At 42.6% G+C, this 22,668-nt stretch overlaps 2 protein-coding genes and 1 long non-coding RNA gene across 4 annotated transcripts in view; 2 read left to right on the top strand and 1 right to left on the bottom strand.

Moving 5' to 3' along the window:
• Nucleotides 1-1,602: 1,602 nt before the first annotated feature.
• On the top strand, nt 1,603-14,757 carry NDUFV2 (NADH:ubiquinone oxidoreductase core subunit V2). Its single transcript, XM_051609986.1, has 8 exons — nt 1,603-1,757; nt 3,771-3,836; nt 8,592-8,654; nt 8,742-8,858; nt 10,276-10,444; nt 12,661-12,770; nt 13,673-13,749; nt 14,602-14,757. The coding sequence occupies exons 1-8, from the start codon at nt 1,716-1,718 to the stop codon at nt 14,693-14,695; spliced, it is 738 nt and encodes a 245-aa protein (XP_051465946.1). The 5' UTR covers nt 1,603-1,715; the 3' UTR covers nt 14,696-14,757.
• Nucleotides 13,744-21,289, bottom strand: LOC127380656 (uncharacterized). Of its 2 annotated transcripts, XR_007888549.1 has the most exons (3): nt 17,963-21,289; nt 15,818-15,898; nt 13,744-14,352 (listed from the first exon to the last, which is right to left on the bottom strand). It is a non-coding gene; the product is annotated as an uncharacterized LOC127380656 (long non-coding RNA). The 2 variants fall into 2 exon arrangements; XR_007888548.1 differs by lacking the exon at nt 13,744-14,352 and having other exon boundaries at nt 15,291-15,898.
• Nucleotides 21,290-21,781: 492 nt separating this feature from the next.
• Nucleotides 21,782-22,668, top strand: part of ANKRD12 (ankyrin repeat domain 12) — a 64,739-nt gene continuing 63,852 nt past the window's right edge. The window contains exon 1 of the mRNA XM_051609552.1: nt 21,782-21,873. The gene's annotated coding sequence lies outside the window, so the exon portion shown is untranslated. The remainder of the gene's footprint in view (nt 21,874-22,668) is intronic.

Here is a 22,668-nt window from a genome sequence, read left to right as displayed (position 1 = left end):
AATGAAACTATAAAATAGTGGTAGCAGCACTTAAATTACAAATGCCAATAGCAGCTCCCAGCACCGAGGAAATAAAGAATAAGGAGGAGGAAGACAACCAGTGACTGCAGTAAACTCATTTGTAAAAGGCAATTATCTAACCAGAGAGCTAGCACCACATTCTAGTTGACCTGTGCAAATGAAAAGTATTCCGTTAAAAGGACATTAATTACAGTAACCATTGCCAAATATAAGGATGCACATATAGATATATGTGTATGTATATATGCAATTATCTGAAAGAGCAGTGAGTAACTTGAATTGTTTTAAATGTGCATTACTTAGTGTTTTGGGCTTTGTCTAGAGCTATCTGTTGAGATGTACTGGGGCTGTTGTCTCACCATACATGCAGGTGTCCTTACAGGACCCCTAAACTACACCTGTGCAGCCACTGTGGTTGTGTCTGACTTGCCTGTCCTGACAGGTCTGCTCTGACAGCTTCTCATCTACTACCACCCCCGAGTCCTTCTCCTTGGGACTGCTCTCTAGCCATTCTCCCCCCAGCCTGTATTTGTGCCTGGGGTTGCGCCAACCCAGGTGCAGGACCTTGCACTTGGCCTTGTTGAACTTCATGAAATTTGCATGGGCCCACCTCTTCCGCCTGTCAAGGTCTCTCTGGCTGGCATCCCCTTCCTCTAAGGTGTCAACTGCTACACATAGCTTGGTATTGTCAGCAAACTTGATGAGGATACACTCAATCCCACTGTCCATGTCTCCAACAAAGATGTTGAACAGCACTGGTCCAAATACTGACCGCTGGGGGACACCACTCATCACTTGAACATCAGCTGATGCTTTGCAAAGCTGATGAGATGATGCAAAAGCAATGCTGAGTACTCGGTGTTATAAAATATTTCCTTCTTAGTTGTCATCTGAAAAATGTGGATTTATTCTAGTGAAAAGGATACATTTGCATTCCTCACAGAACCTGAATGATAAGGGGAATGCCCAAGGAGGACCTGTTTCTAACTACCTGTTGCATCCAAGGAAGAGCCCATTACTTAGATTTTCTTCAGTTCCAATATTTGTACTGTATTGATTGAATTACACTGTAAAACAAGAATGTTTATCAAAAGCCAAGACAAGTCTTGCTTTTTCTAACCAATGGAGGTCAAAATAATAGGTGTAAGCAGTTCAGGTATTAAATGCCCCTATCAACAAAACTGGGCGGAAAGGAGGAAAACAGAGGACCAGCAAAACCCTCACCCGTTTCTGTAATTTCCTTCAGTTTGTTACACATCCTTGCTTCTAAACGAATTTGCTTCTCCACACTGATGCGGGTCACTGAATGCTCCCCCACAAATCTACCGGCTCGCTTCCCTTATTCGACACAAACCTTCCACGTCTGACAGGGCAGGAATTCCACACCGGCAGGAGGGGCGGCCCGGATACCTTCCCCTTGCAGGGCGGGCGGGCCTCACGCCCCCCCTTGCAGAGCCGAGCCGAGCCGAGCCGAGCCAGCAGCCACCCACTCCGGCCGGGCGGCCGGCCCAACGGCCCAACGGCCCGGCGGCCGCGCGCCCAACGGCCGCCGCGCCCCCGCCCGGGCCCCCACGCTGGCGCATGCGCGGGGCGGGTCTCCTTGGCGCTGCGCGGAGGGCGAGCGTCGGCCTGAAGGAGAAGGGAAGGGAGGGAAGGAAGGAGGGGCGGGGGTCGCCGCTTCTGCCGCCGCCGCCATGTTGCTGTGCGCTCCCCTGCGGGCCGCCGCCGCACGCTCGGTAAGGGGGAGGCTGCGGCGACACGTCTGTTCCCCGCCGCCCGCTCGGCTGCAGGAGGCCGCGGGAGAGGAGGCCGAGGGCCGCCGCTGCGGCGAGGAGCGGGGGTGGGAGGTCGGTGCTGCCGGCGCAGGGGGCAGGCGGCGGGTGCCCGCGGCGGGGCAGGGCCGGGCCTCGGGGAAGAACGGGCTGGTACAGCCGGGGGAAGGGCGTCTCTCCCGGGTGTCTCGCCCTCGGGGCCTGCCGCGGTTGCCTGACCGGCTCTGGAGCTGTATTGCCTGCGTCGAGTGAAAAAGGCTCCCGTGGTAACTGCTTGGTGGTTATCGTAGGTTATTGGAAAGCTCAAGGGGAAAGACTGTTTCTGACTTGCCCGTGGATGCTACGCTAACCTCTGAAAGGACGCCCCTTAGTTTTTCAGTCCTGAGTCAACTCTTTGCACTAACTGAAATCTTACAGGACAGTGCAAAAAAAATGGGTTCGCATCCTATTTCATCTTAAAGTTTGAAATTTACAGGGTTTGGTTCTTGGAAACGGTACAGTATCTTTGGATAGAATACAGGGTTTCCGTGTGTGAAGTGCTTGGTTTTGTAGGAGACTGCCTCTTGCAGTCTGAAACCTGCCTGAGGCTTGCAGCGTGGTGGTGGTTCTTTCCGAGCCCAGACTGCGTACCTGCTGTATTTACGTAGCGTTTACACCAGAGTATCAGATCCTTATTTCTACACTCCTTTCAGCATTGTGTGCAGAATTCAAGTTGTATTTGATTGCTCTACTTAGACTTTTTAGTCTTTTTTCTGAATTTTACATGTCTGGTTCCCAGAGGGTACTCAAAGTGCATTTCGTTTGATTTGCTTCGGGTCAGTTGATAAAGACTGACATGGAAAAGGTGGCACTCGGGAATGATCTGCAGTCCACAGAGTGATCTTCATTTTGGCCTCTGACACAGAACAGCAGGAGGTACTTCCTTTCCTGGCTGCTGCTTTCAGATGAGCCAGAAGTGGAGAGCAAAGAGGAAATGGGTGCATAATACATAATACACACAACTGCATAGTAAATCCAGTGCTTCCTGTAAGGACTGATAACATGACAGGGAAAGACTGCAGCCAGAGTGTCAAACTACATTGCAGGTGAAACTACATGATCTGCTCCTGAAAAGATTGAGCGTTGTTCTTACAGAAGAGCAGGGACTGTAGTTTCTTGCTAATTAATATTGGATTTTTAGATCTGACCTCATGCCTGTATTTTTGCTAGTTTGATGCCAATCCACTTCAAATATCACAAATTTTATACAGTAACAAGTAGTTAAGGGAGGGATTTTGTTTTTTAAATATACTATACTTTAAGAAGTTTTAAAATAGGTGTAGATTTCAATTTAAAAAATAATATTAAATTGATAGAAAAATAATTTTAAATAAATGCTTATGACAGTATAATGATTTTAGTAATACTGGCTGGAATCTAGCAATCTTGATCTGTCTTGGCATGATGGATCCTGACAGAGATTACAGAGAACATATGAACACAACTTGAATACAGATTTTATGTCAAGTTGATATTTCAGGCTCTTAACTTTGTTGTCTTATGTCTGATCTCAGTGTTAAGTTAGGTAAAAACTGAAGCAGCATGTAAATGCTCACTAGAGAAGAATCTCTGTTCTTTCTTGCAGAAATGGTAGTTTCTGCAAAGTTTAAAGGATGTGCAACAAAGCAATATTCTTCATTAAAAATTTTATTAAATTTGTATTCAAGACAGATTAAGCTGAGGGAGAGTATTACAAGTTTGAAGTTAAATCCGTTAACTTCTATATTGTCTGAAATGGTCAAGAAGAGTTAAGATATGTGCTCTCTCAATAGTACAGGAGAGCCCTTTATAGTCTTTTGACTTAATTAAAACTGTTAGTGATGACATTAGAATTAATGGCTTACAATTAGAGTAGAAATAGAGCTGATTCTGAAAGCAGTCTCTAGCAGTTACATAGATTATTAACTATTAATGCTATCTACTTAATTTTGTTTGTAGATAAGGCAAATCCAATACTTACATAGAACAGCAGTGCGCAATGCCAGTGGAGGAGCCTTATTTGTGGTAAGTAATTTTCTACCTTACTGGAAGGGGGATGTGTAGGAAGAGTTTGGCATAGACTTCTTTTAGTCTCCCTAAAAGATTCGTATGGGCAGTACTTGGTATAGAAGCTTGCTTGAATGTAAAAAGTGTTTTTTCAGTAGAACTTTATATTAAAATGGTAATGGAGTATCAAAAGGTTTTATTTTGATTTTTGGCTTGGTGTTTCTTATATAATGAAAACTCTTGTTTATTAATAGTAATGGTGATGCTAGCACCATTTGTGTGTGACTGCAGATGAGACTTTCTTCAAACTTCATTATAAAACATTTATCGTTTTTTTAATTAAAGTTAATTGAATTTGTAATTGAAGCTCATGAAACTTTCTGCAGGCACAATTTCTTGATTTCTAAAATTTGCCACAGAATTACCCTCAGATCCAGGTCAAATCCTGTTCAGTAGGAGCTGAAAATGCAGTTGTTCATATTATATGTCATATAGCACATTGCATAATGGTTCACTAGAGAATTGACCACTTTGTTGAAATCAAGTGCTCAGCATTTTTTGACTGATTTTTTGTTGTTGTTGTCTTTCTGCAGTTGTCTCTATAGCTTTTCTCATAAGGTGAAGTTAATGGGGTTTCAGTACATGCTTAGTATGCTATTCCAGAAACCTGAGCAGTCATTGATGGTTTATGAAGTGAGAGCTGGTGTTCAAGGAATAGAGGAAGTGGTGTAGGCAGAAAGCTTAGGAAACTTCAAGCGTAGTTTGAGGTTGGTGAAGACAGGCAAAAGGTGCCTTTGGCACTCTAGTGGATGTTGGTATCTGGCATGAAAGTTAGATAGCTTTGTAAAATCTGTAGGTGTTTTTATGTAACTGCTTAAATTATATGCTGGAGGGAGAAGCCTGAAAATAGAGGGAAGCAGAAAATAAATTTCGTGTTTTAGTTAACTACTCAAGGTATCCAGCTGTTTTATTTAATAGTGTAATTCGTTCCTTTTATTTTTATTCCAAAGCACAATTTTTTGCTAGCAGAGCATAGGACACTGTTTGCATGGGAGTTTGTTTTATGGGGTTGTTTTTTTGGGGAGGTTTTGTTTGTTTTTTTTAATAGGGTAATATTTGTTCTTTTATGAAGTAAAATGCAACAGGAAGAAGGTAGTTGGATGTCATTGTGCGTGTGATTGCTCTTAACTACAACTAAAAACATTCAGAGCAAATTTCAGATATTGAACACAGCAGATTTCAAGGGAAACTCTTGCACTGAATTGAGCTGAAGGCATTTTAAACAACACTAAGTGTTTGTTTACAATCAGAAAATGAGACTTTCTCCACCAGATATCTGTAGCAGAAAAAACCCCCAACATTTAAAAAAAAAAAACAAGACACAAGTTTTCTGAAGTATTTCTGGAATATTACAAGCAGATGAAGTGTCAAGGTTTACTAAAAACTGTGGAGGAATAGTAGGCTTATCTGGGGTTAACCTGTTGTGGTCATCCTCTTCATGTGTCAGTTTACATTCAAGTGTCTGGGTTTTGTTTTGCAAAGCATATTGCCACTTCTTGTTGCACTTTCCATATAGGAAATCTGTATGTGAGGATGAGAAATGCAAACATCACATTTGTTTTGTAATAGCAGGGGACATGCTGGCAGGGGATCTGGTTGTCTTACGTGTGGTATTAAAAGGCAGTGCCAATTGCATGCCCTTGTATCCTAGATACAACTTTTTTGCAGTAGAAACCTTCCATGGGAGAGTACCATAATCTGTGGAGATAGTGGGGCTTGGGTAGGCCTTCACACTGCAAGTAGGTTAAGCTGAATGCTGAGTGCTGCAATAGAAAACATGGTACAGTCAGGCTATGCATGGAATGAAAACATATTGTGTAAAACTTCGGGAAACTGGGAAGCATGAGAAGGGGATTGGGGAAGAAAAAGCATGGCTGAAGTTTTTGACCTTGCCTTTCAACAAATTGGGATAGTTAGTATAGACATAATTGTACTTGGTTTGCGTATGGAGGAAGCCTTAGTATACTGGTTGCTTTTTATGAAGAAAGGCTGAGAGAGCTGGGACTGTTGAGAAGAGAAGGCTGGGGAGGGAGGGATCTTGCCAATGTCTATAAATACCTGAAGGGAGGGTGCAAAGAGGATGGAGTTGTGTGTCTTTTTAGTTGTGTGTGGTGACAGGAGCAGAGGGAATGGCCTCAGAGAACATCAGGAAACATTTCCTGACTGTGTGGGTGACCAAAGACTAGCATAAGTTGCCCGGAGAGGTTGTGGAGTCTCCCACCCTGCAGATACTCAGAAAATGCCATCTGGACATGGTCTTAGGCAGCCATTTGTGTGGCTCTGCTTGAGAGGGGTTCAGCCCAGATGACCTCCCTTCAAAGGACCCTTCCAACCTTTGCCACTATGCATTTTAACAGTACTGTGTCTTTAATTCTGATCGTGCTCTGCAGAATCTGTATCCTACAAAAAAGGCAGAAATGTACCCATATAATATAGGAGCAAATGAGATCATTAAGATTCAGATAAATGGTGCATGATCAGATAAATGGAAGATTAGGAAACATGTGATGGACAAATTCCTAACAGCTCAGTAGGCCTAGAACTCTGTAAGGTTGCGATGAAAACCATCAAAGTCTCCACAGAACAGAATTAGATAAAGCTTAGATAAAGTTTTCCATTAGGAAAATGGAAAACTTGAAAAAGGTGACATTATCTTATTTAGTGTTCACCTGTGCAGTAGCTTCTACATCGTATCTTGGAGCCTTGCTGCACAGAATTGATGGTGGGGCAAACTGTAATTTCAGATAGAAAGTCTTTATTATTCCTCTTCACATGTAGGGTATTTAAGGATAACAGCATAGAGATGGTACACTGAAAAAGACAGCTGTTTTAGATAGAGAGATTTTAATAAATATACTTATTTGCAAAAGAAATTGAGATCAAGTATGATTTTAACTGTATAAAATAGCTGTGGAAGCCAAAATAGCAGCCTGAAATAAAACAGGCAGTCACATCTGGGAAGGAAAAGTTAAGGTTTGGAAATATTTTTCATGATTCATGGATTTGATCTGTGCAGCTAAGACATAGAAGTCTGTAAGGGAAAAAAAAGTTTCTCAGTATTTCCAATCAGTTTTTCCTCCATCAGCCTCTGAGAACTCCCATTAAACTGGTACAAAACCCTCACCAGCACTACATATGAAGAGTCAAATCCTATATGTGGAATGGTCAGCCTGAAATTGTAGCAGTTGTGTTCCTAAAAGCTGTTTTATGTTATCTTGTAGCCCACACAGTATGAATAAATTCATACTTTATAAAATATTAGTGTGTTCAAAGGGAATTGCTTCTTTTTCTGTAATTCCTGTTATTAGGGCAAAGTCATCCATGGTGGTGAAGTATATATTGACTAGTTTTGTATTTGAAATGGAATGGTAGGGCTACATGCTTTCAAATTGATGGCACTAGTACTGTCTGCTCCAGGTTATGGATATGATAACGAAGGGGAATCTCTCACTAAACCAATAGGTGTAATTGAATTTAAGTATTTGACCTTTTGATATTTCTGTATAAAAATGTCTACATCCAGAAATAGCTATGGACCATACATATTTTAAGGTCTGCACTGATTACAGTCTTTTAGTATGTAAGTGTCCTGCAGTATTAAGATTTTTCATTAAATCCTTTAGTGCTTAAGAAGAATGCAGAGTGGAAACTGCAAAATCACCCTAGGTTACTTGAGAAAATTATCAAGGTGAAAGTCAGTGGAATGGGGTTCTTTCTCCTAAATATACTTTAAAAGCTTTTATTATTAACTGGTTGTGGATTACGTTTAATATCAAGCCTCGAGGGATAACTTGCATTTTCCCTTGAACTCTCAATTTAATTTGAAACTTTCTCAATTTGATAACTGTATGAAGTTTGGAATGAAATCTAGCTATCGAGTATTTCGAGGATACCGTACTGAACTGCTCAGAGGTAACTGAAAATTTTGTGCAGGAAGTTTTTCTGGTGGATAGCGATTTTTGTTAGAACTAAGATTTTATTACAGGAAAATGTCACTTTCTTCAAGACTTCCAAATTTATATTTTCTGAAAACAGAAGTACTAATTTAAATGTGATGTTTCTCTAGAAGACTACCTTAAAAATACTATAGAAAAACTTACTTTGGAAATGTTAAGAATTTTGGTTCTTTGATTCTGATTCAGATTTGTATCTACAATTAAAATGTTGAAATCCATTACAAATCAAAAGAATACATTAAGACAGGTTAATCTGTGTTTGAATGTGTAAACATTTTAGTTTATGTAGCAACCTTCTTGCTGAATTTTAAAGTTTTTATAGTTAATGTCTCATGGGAAAAAGAAGAAAAAAAAAAAGGGTGGCTGTTTTAGTCCCTTGTTGGTTATTAAGGTGTTAACCAGAAGATTATTAATATGCCTGTGATGAGTTTGAACATAATTGCCAAAATGTATTAACAGTGTTAAAAAGTATATTTTATAACAACAGCATAGTCATCAAGAAATAATTTTTATTAGGAAATAACAGGAACAAGTCATTATTTTTAGGAGTGATTAATTATCAATATTTTTATAACTTTTCCAGAGATATTTAATAATGTATTATTGAGTACTATGACATTTTTATCTAGAATATATGTTTTATTCAAGCAACTCAACTGTCACTGTCTAATGAGAAGAAACTTTATTACAGTAAATCTGTCCTCAATTATTTTCTGACAACCCTATTTTTACATGTTATCTTTTTCTTTTCCTGAAGCACAGAGATAGTCCAGAAAATAATCCAAATACTCCATTTGAGTTCACACCTGAAAACCAGAAGGTATGCAGGCAAAAAATGTTAAATACACTTTAAGACATTGTCTTTAGATCAGTACTGATATTTTGTATCCTCTTTCCCTTTAAAAAGCGAATAGAAGCGATCATAAACAACTACCCAGGGGGACACAAGTCTGCAGCTGTCATGGCAGTACTAGATTTGGCTCAAAGACAGCATGGATGGTTGCCCATCTCAGCTATGAACAAGGTATTTAGTACTTAATTCTCTTTCAGGCATGATTTTACTGTTTTCTTTAAATATCTCACTAGAATATTAGCAGTTATATATCAAGGCTTACTAACATGGAAATTTGCATGTAGCACAGAATTGTGCTACAGAGTTGGTGGGTTTTTTCCTCCTCTCAGATTAGTGGCATTAAACACCTTGCCAAGATTGTACTGAATCTCTAGGCCTGTAAAGCCTTCTGCAAAGCAGCGTTAGTGAGTATGTGTTATTAGCATTTTATAATGCCTCACAGCAAGTACCTGGAAAACTTACCAAATTATTTCTTAAAATAGTTTCAAAATAAGGAAGCAAGCAACTACACTGCTTCAAAGTGATAGGCTGCATAACAGTAATCAAATACCAAGAAATAAAAAATTGTGGTTTATATTAATATGAGTAAATCTATCATATTTTTAATTAGAATCTGACATCATCAGCTTTAAAGTGAATAGTTTTAAATTAAATCAAGATATGTTAAGTGAGGATGGTGAGCATTACGGAAATTACTGAAGGAGTTAAGCACGTATTTAGAGAAGGGCAAATTTTATCTGACTGTTTCTACAGTGTAGCATAAAGCCTTAAACTTTCATTAATACTGAATGGGAAAAGAATTTTTGTTTATCTACTCCTGAGTTTTGGATTTATATTTTAAATTATCTTAAGATTTTTAAGTGAACAGACATTTTCTGTGGTTTGTTATTTGCCTGCTATAGAGACTGGAGCATGAAACAGTTACGCTTTTGAAAATGGAGCCAGTATTCAATCTGAGCAGTTTGCCAGGGTTCCAGATTAATGAGGTCAGGGATACTTGCACCAGAACTGGCTCCATGGAGAACCTGTATCACTCTCTATTTCTTAGCTGTGATGTCAATCTGCAGATGTATAGGTGGTGTTTCTAAGGCCAGCCCTGGTGTGTCACAGAACCTGAGACAGACCTGCTGTATCTGAATTAAACAAGCATAGTACCAGCCTATAAGGATTCCCTTACCAAAAGCTTACATGGGTGTGGGCAGGCGTTCAAGTTTGTGCATTCATACAGCAAACGAGCACAAGTGCAGTATGAGCTGCAGCTGACAATGAAAGTTGGAACCCAGCTGACTCCTCCCATCTGCTTGTGTGTGATGCTAGATGCTGGAGGGAATGGACTGGAGCTCCTTGCTGTGCTAATCACCCCATGGCTTCGTGCAGTTCATGCTCAAACAGGGTAACTTCAATCGGAGTAATTCGGGTGTCTTTTCTTGGCACTTTAATGCAGTTGTGCTTTGATGCCGATCCCCTCCTTCTTTCTTACCCTTTACTGTAGACAGAGGACAGGTAACTTCATTTAAATGGTTTGTTAAATGGCTTTATGGATGCCCTGTGAGGATTCAATATAGTGTCTTTTTTCCCTGTATTACAGGTTGCTGAAATTTTAGAAATGCCTCCCATGAGAGTGTATGAAGTAGCAACCTTCTATACAATGTATAATCGCAAACCTGTTGGGAAATACCATATTCAGGTCTGCACTACCACGCCTTGCATGCTGCGAGACTCTGATAGTATTTTAGAAGCCATTAAGAAGAAACTTGGTATGACACAAATTTGTAATACACTTCTTGTAATTTTTTTACTGTTGTTCAGTGATACTGAAGTAAAGTTTTTCATGTAGTGGGGACAAAGCAATAGTATTGAAAATATAATCTGTGGAGAATAGCCACTAACCACTTCAAATTTCAGATTTGGCATTTATTCTTTAAAGATTTCAGTAGAGCAGAAAAAGTCATTGTCCAGAGTGCCATTTAGTGGACTTAAAGTGTTTTTGAAGGCAATTTGGCAGGAAATTCAACATTCTAATATGACCCTTGGACTGAGAAAGTAGGCCCAATCCCATATACAGGAGAGGACTCTGAAGGCTGTGGCCCTTTTTAATATGCAAAATCACATTTTTAAGGTGTATACTATATGAAAGTTGTTTGTGAGGGTTTGTTGGTTGGTTGTGTTTTTTTTTACTTAAGGAAGGTGATAGAACGGTTTGGGTTGGAAGGGACCTTAAAGATCATCTTGTTCCAACCCCCTGCTTGGGCAGGGACACCTCCCACTAGACCAGGTTGCTCAAAGCGTCATCCAGCCTGGCCTTGAACACTTCCAGGGATGGGGCATCCACAACTTCCCTGGGCAACATGTTCCAGTGTCTCACCATCCTCACAGGAAGTAATTTCTTCCTAATATCTAATCTAAATGTACTCTCAGTTTGAAATTGTTCCCCCTTGTCCTGTCATTACTAGCCGTTGTAAAAAGTCTGTGTCCCCCCCAGCTTTTCTGTAGAACACTTTCAGGTACTGGGAGGCTGTAAGGTCTCCCTGGAGCCTTCTCTTCTCCAGGCTGAACATAGGTGCTGTGGCCCTCTGATCATCTTTGTGGTCCTCCTCTGGGCCCACTTGAGGAGGTCCATGTCTTTTTTTATGTTGGGTACCCCAGAACTGGACACAGTACTCCAGGTTGGGTTTCATGAGAATAGAGCAGAGGGGTAGAATCTCATCCCTCAACCTGCTGGTCATGCTTCTTTTGATGCAGTCCAGGATGCAACTGGCTTTCTGGGCTGCAGGTGCACTTTTACAGCTCATACTCAGTTTTTCATCAACCAGTGCCCACAAGCCCTTCTCCTCAGGGCTGCTCTCAGTCCACTTACTGTCCTTACCCAGGTGCAAGGCTTTGTACTTGGCCTTGTTGAATTTCATGAGGTTTGCATGGTCCTACCTTTCTTGCCTGTTGGGGTCCCTCTAGATGGCAAATTTATTAACATTTTTATGGAATTTTCCATGAAAAAAGTCAATCAAGAGAGCTGCATCATATGAGATGTAAGGGAGAACTCACGGATTTTGTGTGTGCACTGGTTTTGGTTTTTCCCTCCTTGTTGGCTGGTTATGGGGAGAAGAGAGATCAGCAACCAACAGCTCTTCCCCTTCTATGAAGCCACAAGCTGTGCTAAAATTTCCTAAGAACCACTGTGATAAGAGCTGCAGAACAGCTGCTTATTGTCTTGCATTTAATATATTCTGTTGTCTGGGAAAGGCATATTTACATTCAATTATTTTGTTAATGCAAAATAGCTTAATTTTAAATGAAACACTTAGCTTGATAAATGAAAGCATTAAGGATGATTGTGTAGCTCTTACTGAGACACAGGCCTTAATTAGACTTTTTATGAGTTCTCCCTCACTTTTAATAACTATGGAGGAAAACTGCTTTTCAGCATTCTCTTCCCATAGAGTCTTTTGTTGAGATCAGACTCCGAGATGTTATTTTTGGCTAACCTGCCCTCTGGGGAAGGTCTGTATTTATATCACTAGAACAATAATGTGCCATTGAAGCTAAGTATGTGTGCAGAGATGTTGAGGAAATATATCTTCGTGTGTAAACTTGAAAGTTGTTTATGTACTTGTGGCTAACAGTGCTAATGCTTGGATCTTGGTTAATTTCGGAATTTTATATTAGACACTATGTATTGCTTACTAAAAAATGTTCCTGCGTAGAGCTGTTCTTAGAATTGTCATTTCATTGTTCTTTTTCAGTAAAGCACACCTGTAAAACTGAAAATGAGGTCTCAAAAATGTATGTGAAAACTGACTACACAATTTATTAGAATCTTGTGTTTAATGGAAACATTTTGGACTCATTTAAGTGAATTTAACTGTGCAAATGTTTCTTAAAGACAAAATACAAATAATTGAGAAGGCTATGGAGTACTTAGGCTTCCTTGATCCTGTTTAACCACTACTGAAACTAATATTCTTTATTGGTTTAGGTATAAAAGTTGGGGAGACAACACCTGATAAACTCTTCACGCTGATAGAAGTGGAATGCTTAGGTGCTTGTGTAAATGCACCGATGGTACAAATAAATGACAACTACTATGTAAGTATTACATTCCCTTTCAAAATACTAAACTTCTTTGCTGGGTTACCTGTATTTTCACTTGTTTCAGATTTGGAAGTTTTGGTCAGTTACTTCTGCCTCCATATTGGCAGGGACAACGTATAACCTAGAGCATCTTGGTTTCTTTGCCTATTCCTAGAATGCTTCATCTGTATCACAGTGTGTCTGTATATTTTTCTTTTCAGTTACTGTCTAGATTTACACAAGGGGGGTGATGTGTTTTTGTTAGTGGTCTACCCATAAATCTGGCATTTTTAAATAGGTATTTGATGAGCTTCTCAAAACACTTTAAATAGCCTGTTGGAAAGCACAGGCAGGTTTGACACTTTTTGAACTTTTAGCCTTTTGAATGATGGCTCACTTGGATGCCATGAAGACCAAGGGAATTAATTTATTGACCAAGTCCAGGTTTTTTAAAAAATGTGGTTTTAAATATTTTATTTTGTTATCACCACCTAATTAATTTTTTTCCAGAGCTGTTCTCCTGAATTGTACCCACATTTTTTTTTTGTAACAGCTGACACCATTTTGCAGTATGTGCACTGACACACATATAGCAAGTAGGCAGTAATCCAGCTCACTAATACACCAAGGAAGCTGGAAACACAACCCCGTATTACAGTTGACCTGCATCAGCATTGTTATTTTTATCATAATTTCTGCAACTGTATGTAAAACCAATTTTAACATTAAAATGACAGGATGCTTTTTTTCTAATTCTTTGGACCAGTATATGTGTTAATGGACAGGATCAAACTACTACGTATGCTAAAATCACACCTAAGAGAGCCTTTATCTGATGAATTTTACATGTTGCTAATAGCATTATTGCTGACTTTTTCTGTTTTGTTGATGATTTGTTGTTTTGGGTTTTTTTACAGGAAGATTTGACACCCAAAGATATTGAAGACATAATTGATGAGCTAAAGGCTGGAAAAGTTCCCAAACCTGGCCCACGGTATGCTATATTTGCATAACAATGGCCAACTAAATTCCTGTTCCCATTATTTGAGTTCCCAACCTACAGCTAAAAACATTAATTTTCTTAACAGAATGGCATATATTCAATGCCTTTCTATATATTCAAAGACAAAAGGGGCTGGGAAGAACTTTCATGTTCTTGATGATTGACTAGGGAGGAGCATGAAACATGAAACATCTCTTCTGATTTGGCTTAGTACCTAATAGGGGAATGATACCCCCTGTTAAGATTAGTGTCTAGATCATGTCAATCAAAAAGTGCCCATTGGCTTTTTGGATTTTTTCAATTTCTGGTAAAAAACAGAAAGGTTGTGAGTTTGTGAAAGGGTTGTTATTTCTGAACTGTTCCTGTTTGTGATTTCCCACTGTTCTTTGTTATCTCAACTACAGCTATGTTTGTGTGAATGGAAGAATTTGTTTGACTTGGGTGTTACCTGTTCTTATTGTTTCTTAAATACTGTTTCTAAAATCTTAAAACAGTTTCTAAACACAAGGAAGTATCTTTAACAAAAATGTGACTGATAAAATTGGATACTGCCTTTGGTATGACTGGGATCAACATCACTTTTGTCTGGCCAACCTATAAATAAATAAGAAAGAAAATTAGTGGTCCTATCTTGCATTTCAGTTATGAAACTATTTGTCACTACTGGAATTTGGAATCCTTTTAAGAGTAGCATCACACATTTCTGAAGGATGAATAGGAAGAATGAAAGAAAAGTAACTGGCTGCAGCCTTAGGTCAGGTTGTAACTGTTTTATGCACTGATTAAACAGTATCTGAGGTTATAACAGAACCAGCAATGAATAAAACTGTTTTCATTTTTCAGGAGTGGACGTTTTTCTTGTGAGCCAGCTGGTGGCCTTACTTCTCTGACTGAACCACCCAAAGGACCAGGTTTTGGAGTTCGCCCTGACCTCTAAGGATTTTTGTAATATAAGATGAACTGTCTGAATATAATAAAGTAACTTTAATCTCAGTAAAATGATGTACACTGTAATATTTTTTTAATTAAGAAAGTAGCAGCAATTAGAATACCTAATTTACCGTGGTTTTACCTACTGCAAATCAATTCTAGATTATAAGTGGTTCTGTAAAGTGACTCACTGAAAGAGTCCACTTAAAATTACTGAAAGTTGAAGCTGCATCTTTTGATTTTTCATTGAAAACTCTTTTCAGTTTTTTCTAAGATTCTTTGAAATAGGAAAAAAGCTGACTGAACTGGCAAATGCACAAGTAAACAAACTGAGATTATCTAACAAAACTTCATTCCATATTACTTTTAATTGCAATAAAAAAACCCAACAAACCAAACAGGAAAGGTGATCCAAGTATTTTTGTGTAAAATAAATAAAATAAAATTTAAAAATATGATAGAATCAATCAGAAGATTCTTCTTGAGCCTGATTCTTCTTGCTATTCTTCAATGACCACAAAGAATGTAAAAATTAATGTTACAACTCTCCCCCCCCCAGCAGCAGCACTCTACTAAAAGAATGAACAGCAACAAGAAACCACTTCCTATACAAATTTATTCAGTTGGGGGAAGACAAGAGTAAGACAGAATATACCAGAACAGTTTAATATATGGCCAAGTGTAATATATGAAACTAGTTACTTGATTTACAGATGCTTTTTTGACCTCACTGCTGCGTATCAACTACTTTTAAGAACTGTGTGAAATTGAGGTGTTTCTCCTGATATAAAAAAGTTCTCACAACTTTTAAAAAGTTTTAATGCATATTGACACTAACACGCTTATACAGTCTGGCAAATGCTTTATATATGTACACATATATTTGAACATAAATTAGCAAAAGGGAATGTTGGTCACCTGAGACCATATTGTGTCTACCTCTTATAAAATCTGCCATTCTTACTACAATTAATGTGGTAGATGGAGATTAATATTATTTTTTTATATTTAGTTTTTATATTCTGGTTTACAGTTCTTCCCTAAAATATTCTCCCTCTTCTGAGTCAAATCTTGTATCTACAGATCTCCCTGCATCATGATTATTTCATATAGTCTGTTTGTGCCCCACCTTTATTTCAGTAGGGTCTGTGAAGTTCCTTGATGAATAAGTGATGAATAAGCTGAATAAGTGATGTTGATGTTGGTATTTCTGAAAGCAAAAGATATGGCTGTCATTTGTATGTAAAACTTGCTATCCCTTCTACATTACTAAATTTATAAAACCAAATCAGTGCATTGCTTACATATGGAAAAGTAAATTTGATAAATACATACAAGTCATGAGTGAAGCAGTCACCCATTAAAAAAAAAAATACATTGTATATAAGTGGCACAGAACACTGCTAATGAGAAAACAGTACATGGATTGAAGTATTAGTTGTCATTTCAAGTTGCTGAATGCTCTTCTGAAAGGTCACTCCACTGTTTGTCATAGTCACACACCTTGTAGCAGGCCAGACATCTGGCACTATGTGGCACTTACCTAGAGACATAAAATGAGCACATTACATTTTGATTCATTTTAATACACCAGTCTGTAACTGAGCTGTTTGATCTACTGTAACAACAAAGTTGTATTGTAGTCCATATAGGATTACCTCATTCTAACCTAGGATGACATCAGGCAACTTTTTTTGAAGTATACATTGAATATAAATGAGGATTTTGTATGCATTATGGAACTATTGTGCCAAAATTATTTATGGTTTTGTAGGCAACTGTGAAAGTTATGGGACTCCATAATTGTGTTGAAGGGAAAAAGTTTTAGACCTATAAAGCTTGAAACTTGAGCTTCATGATCTTCTGCTTAGCCTGGTGCTCAAGTTTATCAGTGTCCTCTGGATAGAAGTGCCAGTGTTTGGTATGTTGGGCATTGCTACAGATTTGATGTCAACGACAAGTTTTCTGCCTCATCATCCAGGTTAATGATGAAGATTGGTCAACTGAAGATTGAAAAAACTGGTCCCACTGTACTCTGCTTGTTACTGAGTAAGGGATGGTGTCAGAAGCTGTGATAATTTCAACGTATGCTGCATTCATCATTCTGTCCTCACCCAAAAAGGCAGCTGTTTCATCAGAGTGCATTCTGAACACTAGAGAATGATTTGTCTGTTGCAAAACCCACACTGACTCTTCCTGATTCCTTTGACTGCCTGTATATTTGGTTATAGATTCCAAGAGGATGCACTCTTACTGTCTTTCCAGGAACTGAGGCTAGGTGAGGTTGAGCAGCCTTTATTTCCTTGCCTTTTTGTCTCTATATGCCTTAAATAGAAGTGCAACAGTTGTGGTTTTCCTGGTCACTGGGAAGCTCCCTTTATCTCAGTTTAGTTCTTCTGTTCACCAGACCTAGACCATCCAAGCCTTCTGAGGCTCATTTGAGTTCCTATTTCTTTATCCATCCATTTCCCATTTTGTTTTCCTTTTCCTGTCCAAACATGGCTTGGTTTGTGTTTACTAGCTCCCCATCTGCTCCTACATTCCCAGCTGATTTTTCAGTAGCTTCTTTCCCCACCCCCTCCTCCCCCCGCTTTCTTCCCAGATTCATCTTGTCCCTGTTTCACTTACTGGTATTATCTCATTCCCAGCTTCGTTGTATCAATTTCTTCCTCCTGCTTTGCTCTTTGCCTTGTCCATGTTTCCTCACTCTACTGCCAGTACCAACCTGCTTGTCCCAGTATTTGTGCTGCTGTGCTTCTTATGTCCCTCCCATTTTAGGCCAATTTTATTCCTGGGGGAGGGACTTTTTACTAGGGATGTAGCAAGAGGACAAGGGGTAATGGATTCAAACTGGTAGAGGGGAGGTTTAGGTTAGACATTAGGAAGAAATTCTTCAGTGTGAGGGTGGTGAAACACTGGCACAGAGCACGCAGAGAAGTTGTGGAAGCCCCCTCCCTAGAAGTGTTCCAAGGCCAGGTTGGATGGGACCAGTTAGGAATCAGTTAGGTTGGAAAAGACCTTTAAGATCAAGTTCAAACATTAACCCTACTCTGCCAAGTCCAGCACTGAGCCATATCCCAAAGCACCACATCTAGACAACCTTTAAACATATCCAGGGATGGTAACTCAACCACCTCCCTGGGCAGCATATTCCAGTATCTGACAACCCTTGGCAGTGAAGTGCTTCCTAATGTCTCATCTAAACCTCCCCTGGTGCAGCTTGAGGTCATTCCCTCATTCTACTCCCAGTTGTTTGTTGAGAAGAGACCAGCACCTGCCTCTTTCCAATGTTCTTTCAGGTAGTTCCTGATGTCTGTCTTTTGAGCAGAAGATGGAGCTCAACAGTTGGCGATCATGTTAGTGATGTTCCACAGACAAGTATGTCAGTCATTCTGATGTAACAGTCTTACCAATCACTTCACTAGAAAAGGGTAATTTACATTATCCTTATTGCAACACACCACTGTTTACAATTAAATTGCGTATTGTAGGGCAGCTATAGGACAAATATTTGAAGAGAAATTAGCAAATAACCATTACTCTATCATCTTCCCTGTTTTATTAATCAATTACACTAGGCTTTATGATCCCAGTTTCTACATTAAAAAAATTGGCAATTGCTGTATTAAGATAAATTATTAAAGAAAAAATCACATCTTGTGTTGTTTTAGGGTTTAAAGTTGAATATTTCAAACCAAACACCTCAACTAGAAATACATATTCTGCAGTAATTATTACGTGTAGTTGTTTACAAAATACAGAATTATTTTCACAATGCTAGTTTATGTGGGACTGTTAGGATTAACAAAGTGATCACTATGGAAGAGTTCTAGAATAGTGTTAAAAGACTTATTAATATATCCAAGTCCTCTCTTGTATTCTTTAATAGCTTCAAGTAGCAAGTATTAACAGGATATAATTTCCATTATTCTCAATCCTCAATAGCAAAGGGTTACCAAGTGGAAAAAAGAAAAAAAAATGCCCTTTAACTGGGGAAAAACAAACAACCTAGTAGAGGTTTTAAGAAAAATAGACACAATCTTGGGAAAAGAAATACCATTTAGAACACACAAGCAGGGGACACACAAAGAATCCACTGGACTGGGAGTGGTGGTGGTTGTTCTTTCCTTTGGTAAAGATGGAGAAAGCTTGGAGTAATAGGAAACTCTCCTAGATAGAATTACGCATTTGGATAATGTTGGATAACAGCAAGGATTTCCATTACCTTCACACCACTAGAAAAATGTTATCTGGACCTGTGTTGTGTCATTAAAAAGGGAAAAACAATGAAATTCAACTCCACCTGTGCAGTACGTTGGCTGCATTCATAGGCTGACCTGCTGATTACCTGAGGACACTTGTGCTTTCACCAGCGTGACATTTTGCAGATTTTTTGTCATTCAATCACTAGACTAAATTCAGCAGTGACACAGTTCAACCAGATGCTGTCCATGTTTGTCTCCAGCAAGATCAGCAGTTCACACAGCTGGTAACACACAGTGTTTCACTAGGGAAGGCAGATCAAGGAAAATACTATGGACACCAATGCAGCACAAAGGCTTTCTGCAGCTGTGCTATGTAAAAGAGAGCGGCATCTGGAGACAAGAGGAAGAAACTAATGTAGGGGTAGCAATTAGCGATCAACTGACTGATGTTTTTTACTAGTCCAAACAGCAGTTCTTAAAAAAGGCTTAAGGAACCCTATTTTTTTGTTCCCAACAAATAATTATCATCAAATCTTAACATCTGCTGCAGAAGGTGTGTTGCTCATGAGCTTCCTTCCATTATCTCAGCTGCTGGTTTAGAGTGTCTGCCAGCACACACTGAAATCCTGGAACTGCATGCTGCTGGTGCTGATGCACTAGGATCAGAATGTAGTATTACACTGCTGCACTGCACCTGCAACCTTTCAAATAATCCCTAATGTCCCTATATGAAATTGTGAGAAAAAAATTAACACTGCCTTGGGAAATAGTTCTTACTCCACTTATGCTGGCAGTCTATAGCCTGTCTACTCTTCAGTCTGCTTGCCATGTCAAGTGATGTCCTCTGTAATCAACCTGACCTGAAAGAACATTAAGTGAATACAACTCCCTTTGTTATGTAGTGATGGGTGCCACCATACCTGCTCCTGGGCAGCTGACAGTACTCAAGGTATCCTAACAGAACCAAGTAAGAACAAGGGCAGTTGCTTTACAGCATGAATTATCTGTACCAGCATTTGTACAGTAAGATTTTGAAAGCAAGTGAGAGAACTCTGCCTAAACAATAAGCTGCTGTGCAGCATGGGAATATTTGAGATTTGCCATGCTATCCTCTACACATGCTGAAACGTGGTGCGTGGAGATCAGAATACTGGGGAAATCCACACAATTAGATGGCCTTAATCAAACTAATTTTTTAGTTCTGAAAAATTCACATTTCTGACTTGCATAGTAAATATTAGGAGTTCTTGCTTTCTACATAATAGCAGATGAAACTCATCCAAAAACAGACTTAGCGTGGCTGGCAATCATACTACCTCAAACAGCAGGTTTTTGTTTTGCTGCCCTCTCAAAATGCTACATGCGATAGCCACAATACTACTATCCCCAACACCTTACTGAGGCAATCTGTATTACTTGAGAACCCACGAGTACAAAACCACACAGATTCTTAAAAGTCTTACCACATACCATTTTAATAAATAGATGCACAGCCTTTCACAAATGACTAGTGTTTAGCACTGCAACTAGCACTAACATCAGTCTGCTTCTGTAACCCCGTTTGATGCATATATATGGCACCTGGCTTACTGGTACAGGTAAGACACCCTTAAAACGTATAGGTTTTGTGGTTGTTTCTTTAGTAACTATAAGCAGCCCCAAGATTCAAAGGGCGGGCCGTGCCCTGCCGCTCTCCGCCTGCATTGGCGGCGCCCGCCGGGACGGGAACCTCCGGGAGAGCGGCGGGAGGGCGCCGACGGCGACTCTGCCTCCGGCCGCAGCGAAGCGCGGGAGGCAGAGCTCGCTGACCGGGCCACCAGACGCGCCGGACTCCTCCTCCCCCAGCCTCTCTACGCGGGTGCCCCGAACGTCCACCGGGCTCTCCGGCACCGCGCCACACGCACCTGCGTCCAGCGGCGTCTCCCAAAAGCTACGGACCCTCTGACTGCCGGCACGCAACACTCAGCCCCGGCGTACGTGCCCGGGCAACAGAGGCGGCAGCCACCGCAGCGCGGCCAGCCGCCCCTCCGTGACCGCCCCTCCGTGACCGCCTCTGCCCGGTCCCCGCCGCACCCGCCTCACCTGGGTGCGCAGCCGCCACCGGGCTGCGCCTACCGCGCAAGCGCAGTGCGCTGGCTCTTAAAACTCACTGCGCCATCGCCGCCGGAAAACCCCTCCCCGGGGAGGGGGCGGCCGCCGGCGCGACTAGGGAAGGGGGCATCGCGCCCGGGGCTTCAGTCCCGTTCCAGCCGTGCGGGAGCTGGAGAGCTCTCACCTGCCCGCTCCCGCCCCTGCCCCGCCACCAGGCGCCGCGCAGCCGGGCCGCCGCCATTTCCAGAAAGTTCCAGCGGCCGCGGCCAGGAGCGTGGCCGCCCCCGGCGCGTGCGCACTGCTCGCGTCCCCCCGTTGCCGCCCTCCCTCCCGGCACACGGCGAGCCCGTTATCCCTCTCCGCTCGTGAGCGCGGGGGCGCGGGCCGCGCCCGTCTCCCCGGGGACAGGGAGAGGACCCGCGCGCTGCCGCTGCCCTCGCCGAACCCCTCCCGAACACCCCCCCCCCGCTCCCCGACCGGTGTAACGTTCGCGGCACCCCGTGCCCCGGGTGAGGGTCACGTGGGCGGGGCGCGGCCAATGGGAGCTCCGCGGAGCTCTGCTCCAGTAGCGACGTTAGGAAGGCGGCGGGGAGGGGGGGGGGGGGCGAAGGGGGGTGTCGGAAGGGGGAGGGGAGCGGCAACGGCAGCGCAGGCTGCGCAGGGAGGGAGCGGGCGGGCGGGCGGGCGGGGGAGGGGTGTTTTCAAACCCGACTGGCACCGCGGTCGGAGCCGGGGCTGCTCCCGAGCCCCCGTGCACCGCCGGTGGCGACGGGCGGCACCCGCTCCTCTGACAGATCCCCGCGGCCGCGCCGCCACAGGGAGAGAGGCAGAGGGAAGCGGCGGGAGGAGCAGGAGGAGGACGCGTCCCGCCGCCGGCTCCCGGGAGAAGGTAAGAAGCGGAGCGCACCTCCCCGCCCCTTAACGGTGCGCGGCGGGGACCCCCGATCCCCCCCGCCCGCCCGGTGCTCGCGGCCGCGGGGTGCCGTCGCCCTGTCTCCCAGCGGCGGGCAGCGGGGCGTCCGGGGACCCCGCACCCGCTGCCCGCCTCAGGGGGTGTCACCGCTGCCCTGCCCTCCCGGGCTCTGGGCACCTTGGCCTCGCCCGCCCGGCCCGGCGGGGCGCGGGGCCCGTCCCAGCGCGGGGCAGCGCGGCGGCGGCGAGCGGCGGCTCCGCTGTCAGCCTGTCAGCGCCGCGGCGGGAGCCATGGCCGCCGCTGTCACCGTATGGCGGCCGCGCCTTTCGCCCGCCAAGCCCAGCCCCTGCCCCGCTGCCCGGCGGGGGTCCCCGCTGGCGGCCGGGGGACGGAGGCGGCGGGGAGGGGGTTGCCTAGGCGGCTGGGGCGCGGGTGCCAAGCGCTGCATGGCGGTGTACACAGACACACACACACACACACACACACACGCACGCCCCGCCGCCCCGCCTCCCGTTTCGGGAATTTCGGTAGCTCCCTGCAGCCTCGGGAGTTGCTCATCCGATTTCAGCCGTGCCGCCCCGCAGGGATAATCTGCCCTCGTCAAATCGAGACCCGGAGCGAGAGCGTCAGGTGTTTCTGGCGTCTTCCGTGGAATGCCGAAGGGTGCCCGGTTGTTGGGCGGAATAACGCGTCGGGCTGGCGGGTCTGGCCGCGCACCGCAGCCGCTGCTGAGGTGGAGCGCGGTCCCTCGCACGGCACAGGTGACACTCG

Source organism: Apus apus, chromosome 2 (assembly GCF_020740795.1).
Source record: "Apus apus isolate bApuApu2 chromosome 2, bApuApu2.pri.cur, whole genome shotgun sequence".
Taxonomy (NCBI): Eukaryota; Metazoa; Chordata; class Aves; order Apodiformes; family Apodidae; genus Apus; species Apus apus.
The sequence above is the reverse complement of the archived record's forward strand: the minus strand, read 5'-3'. Positions and strand labels throughout refer to the sequence as shown.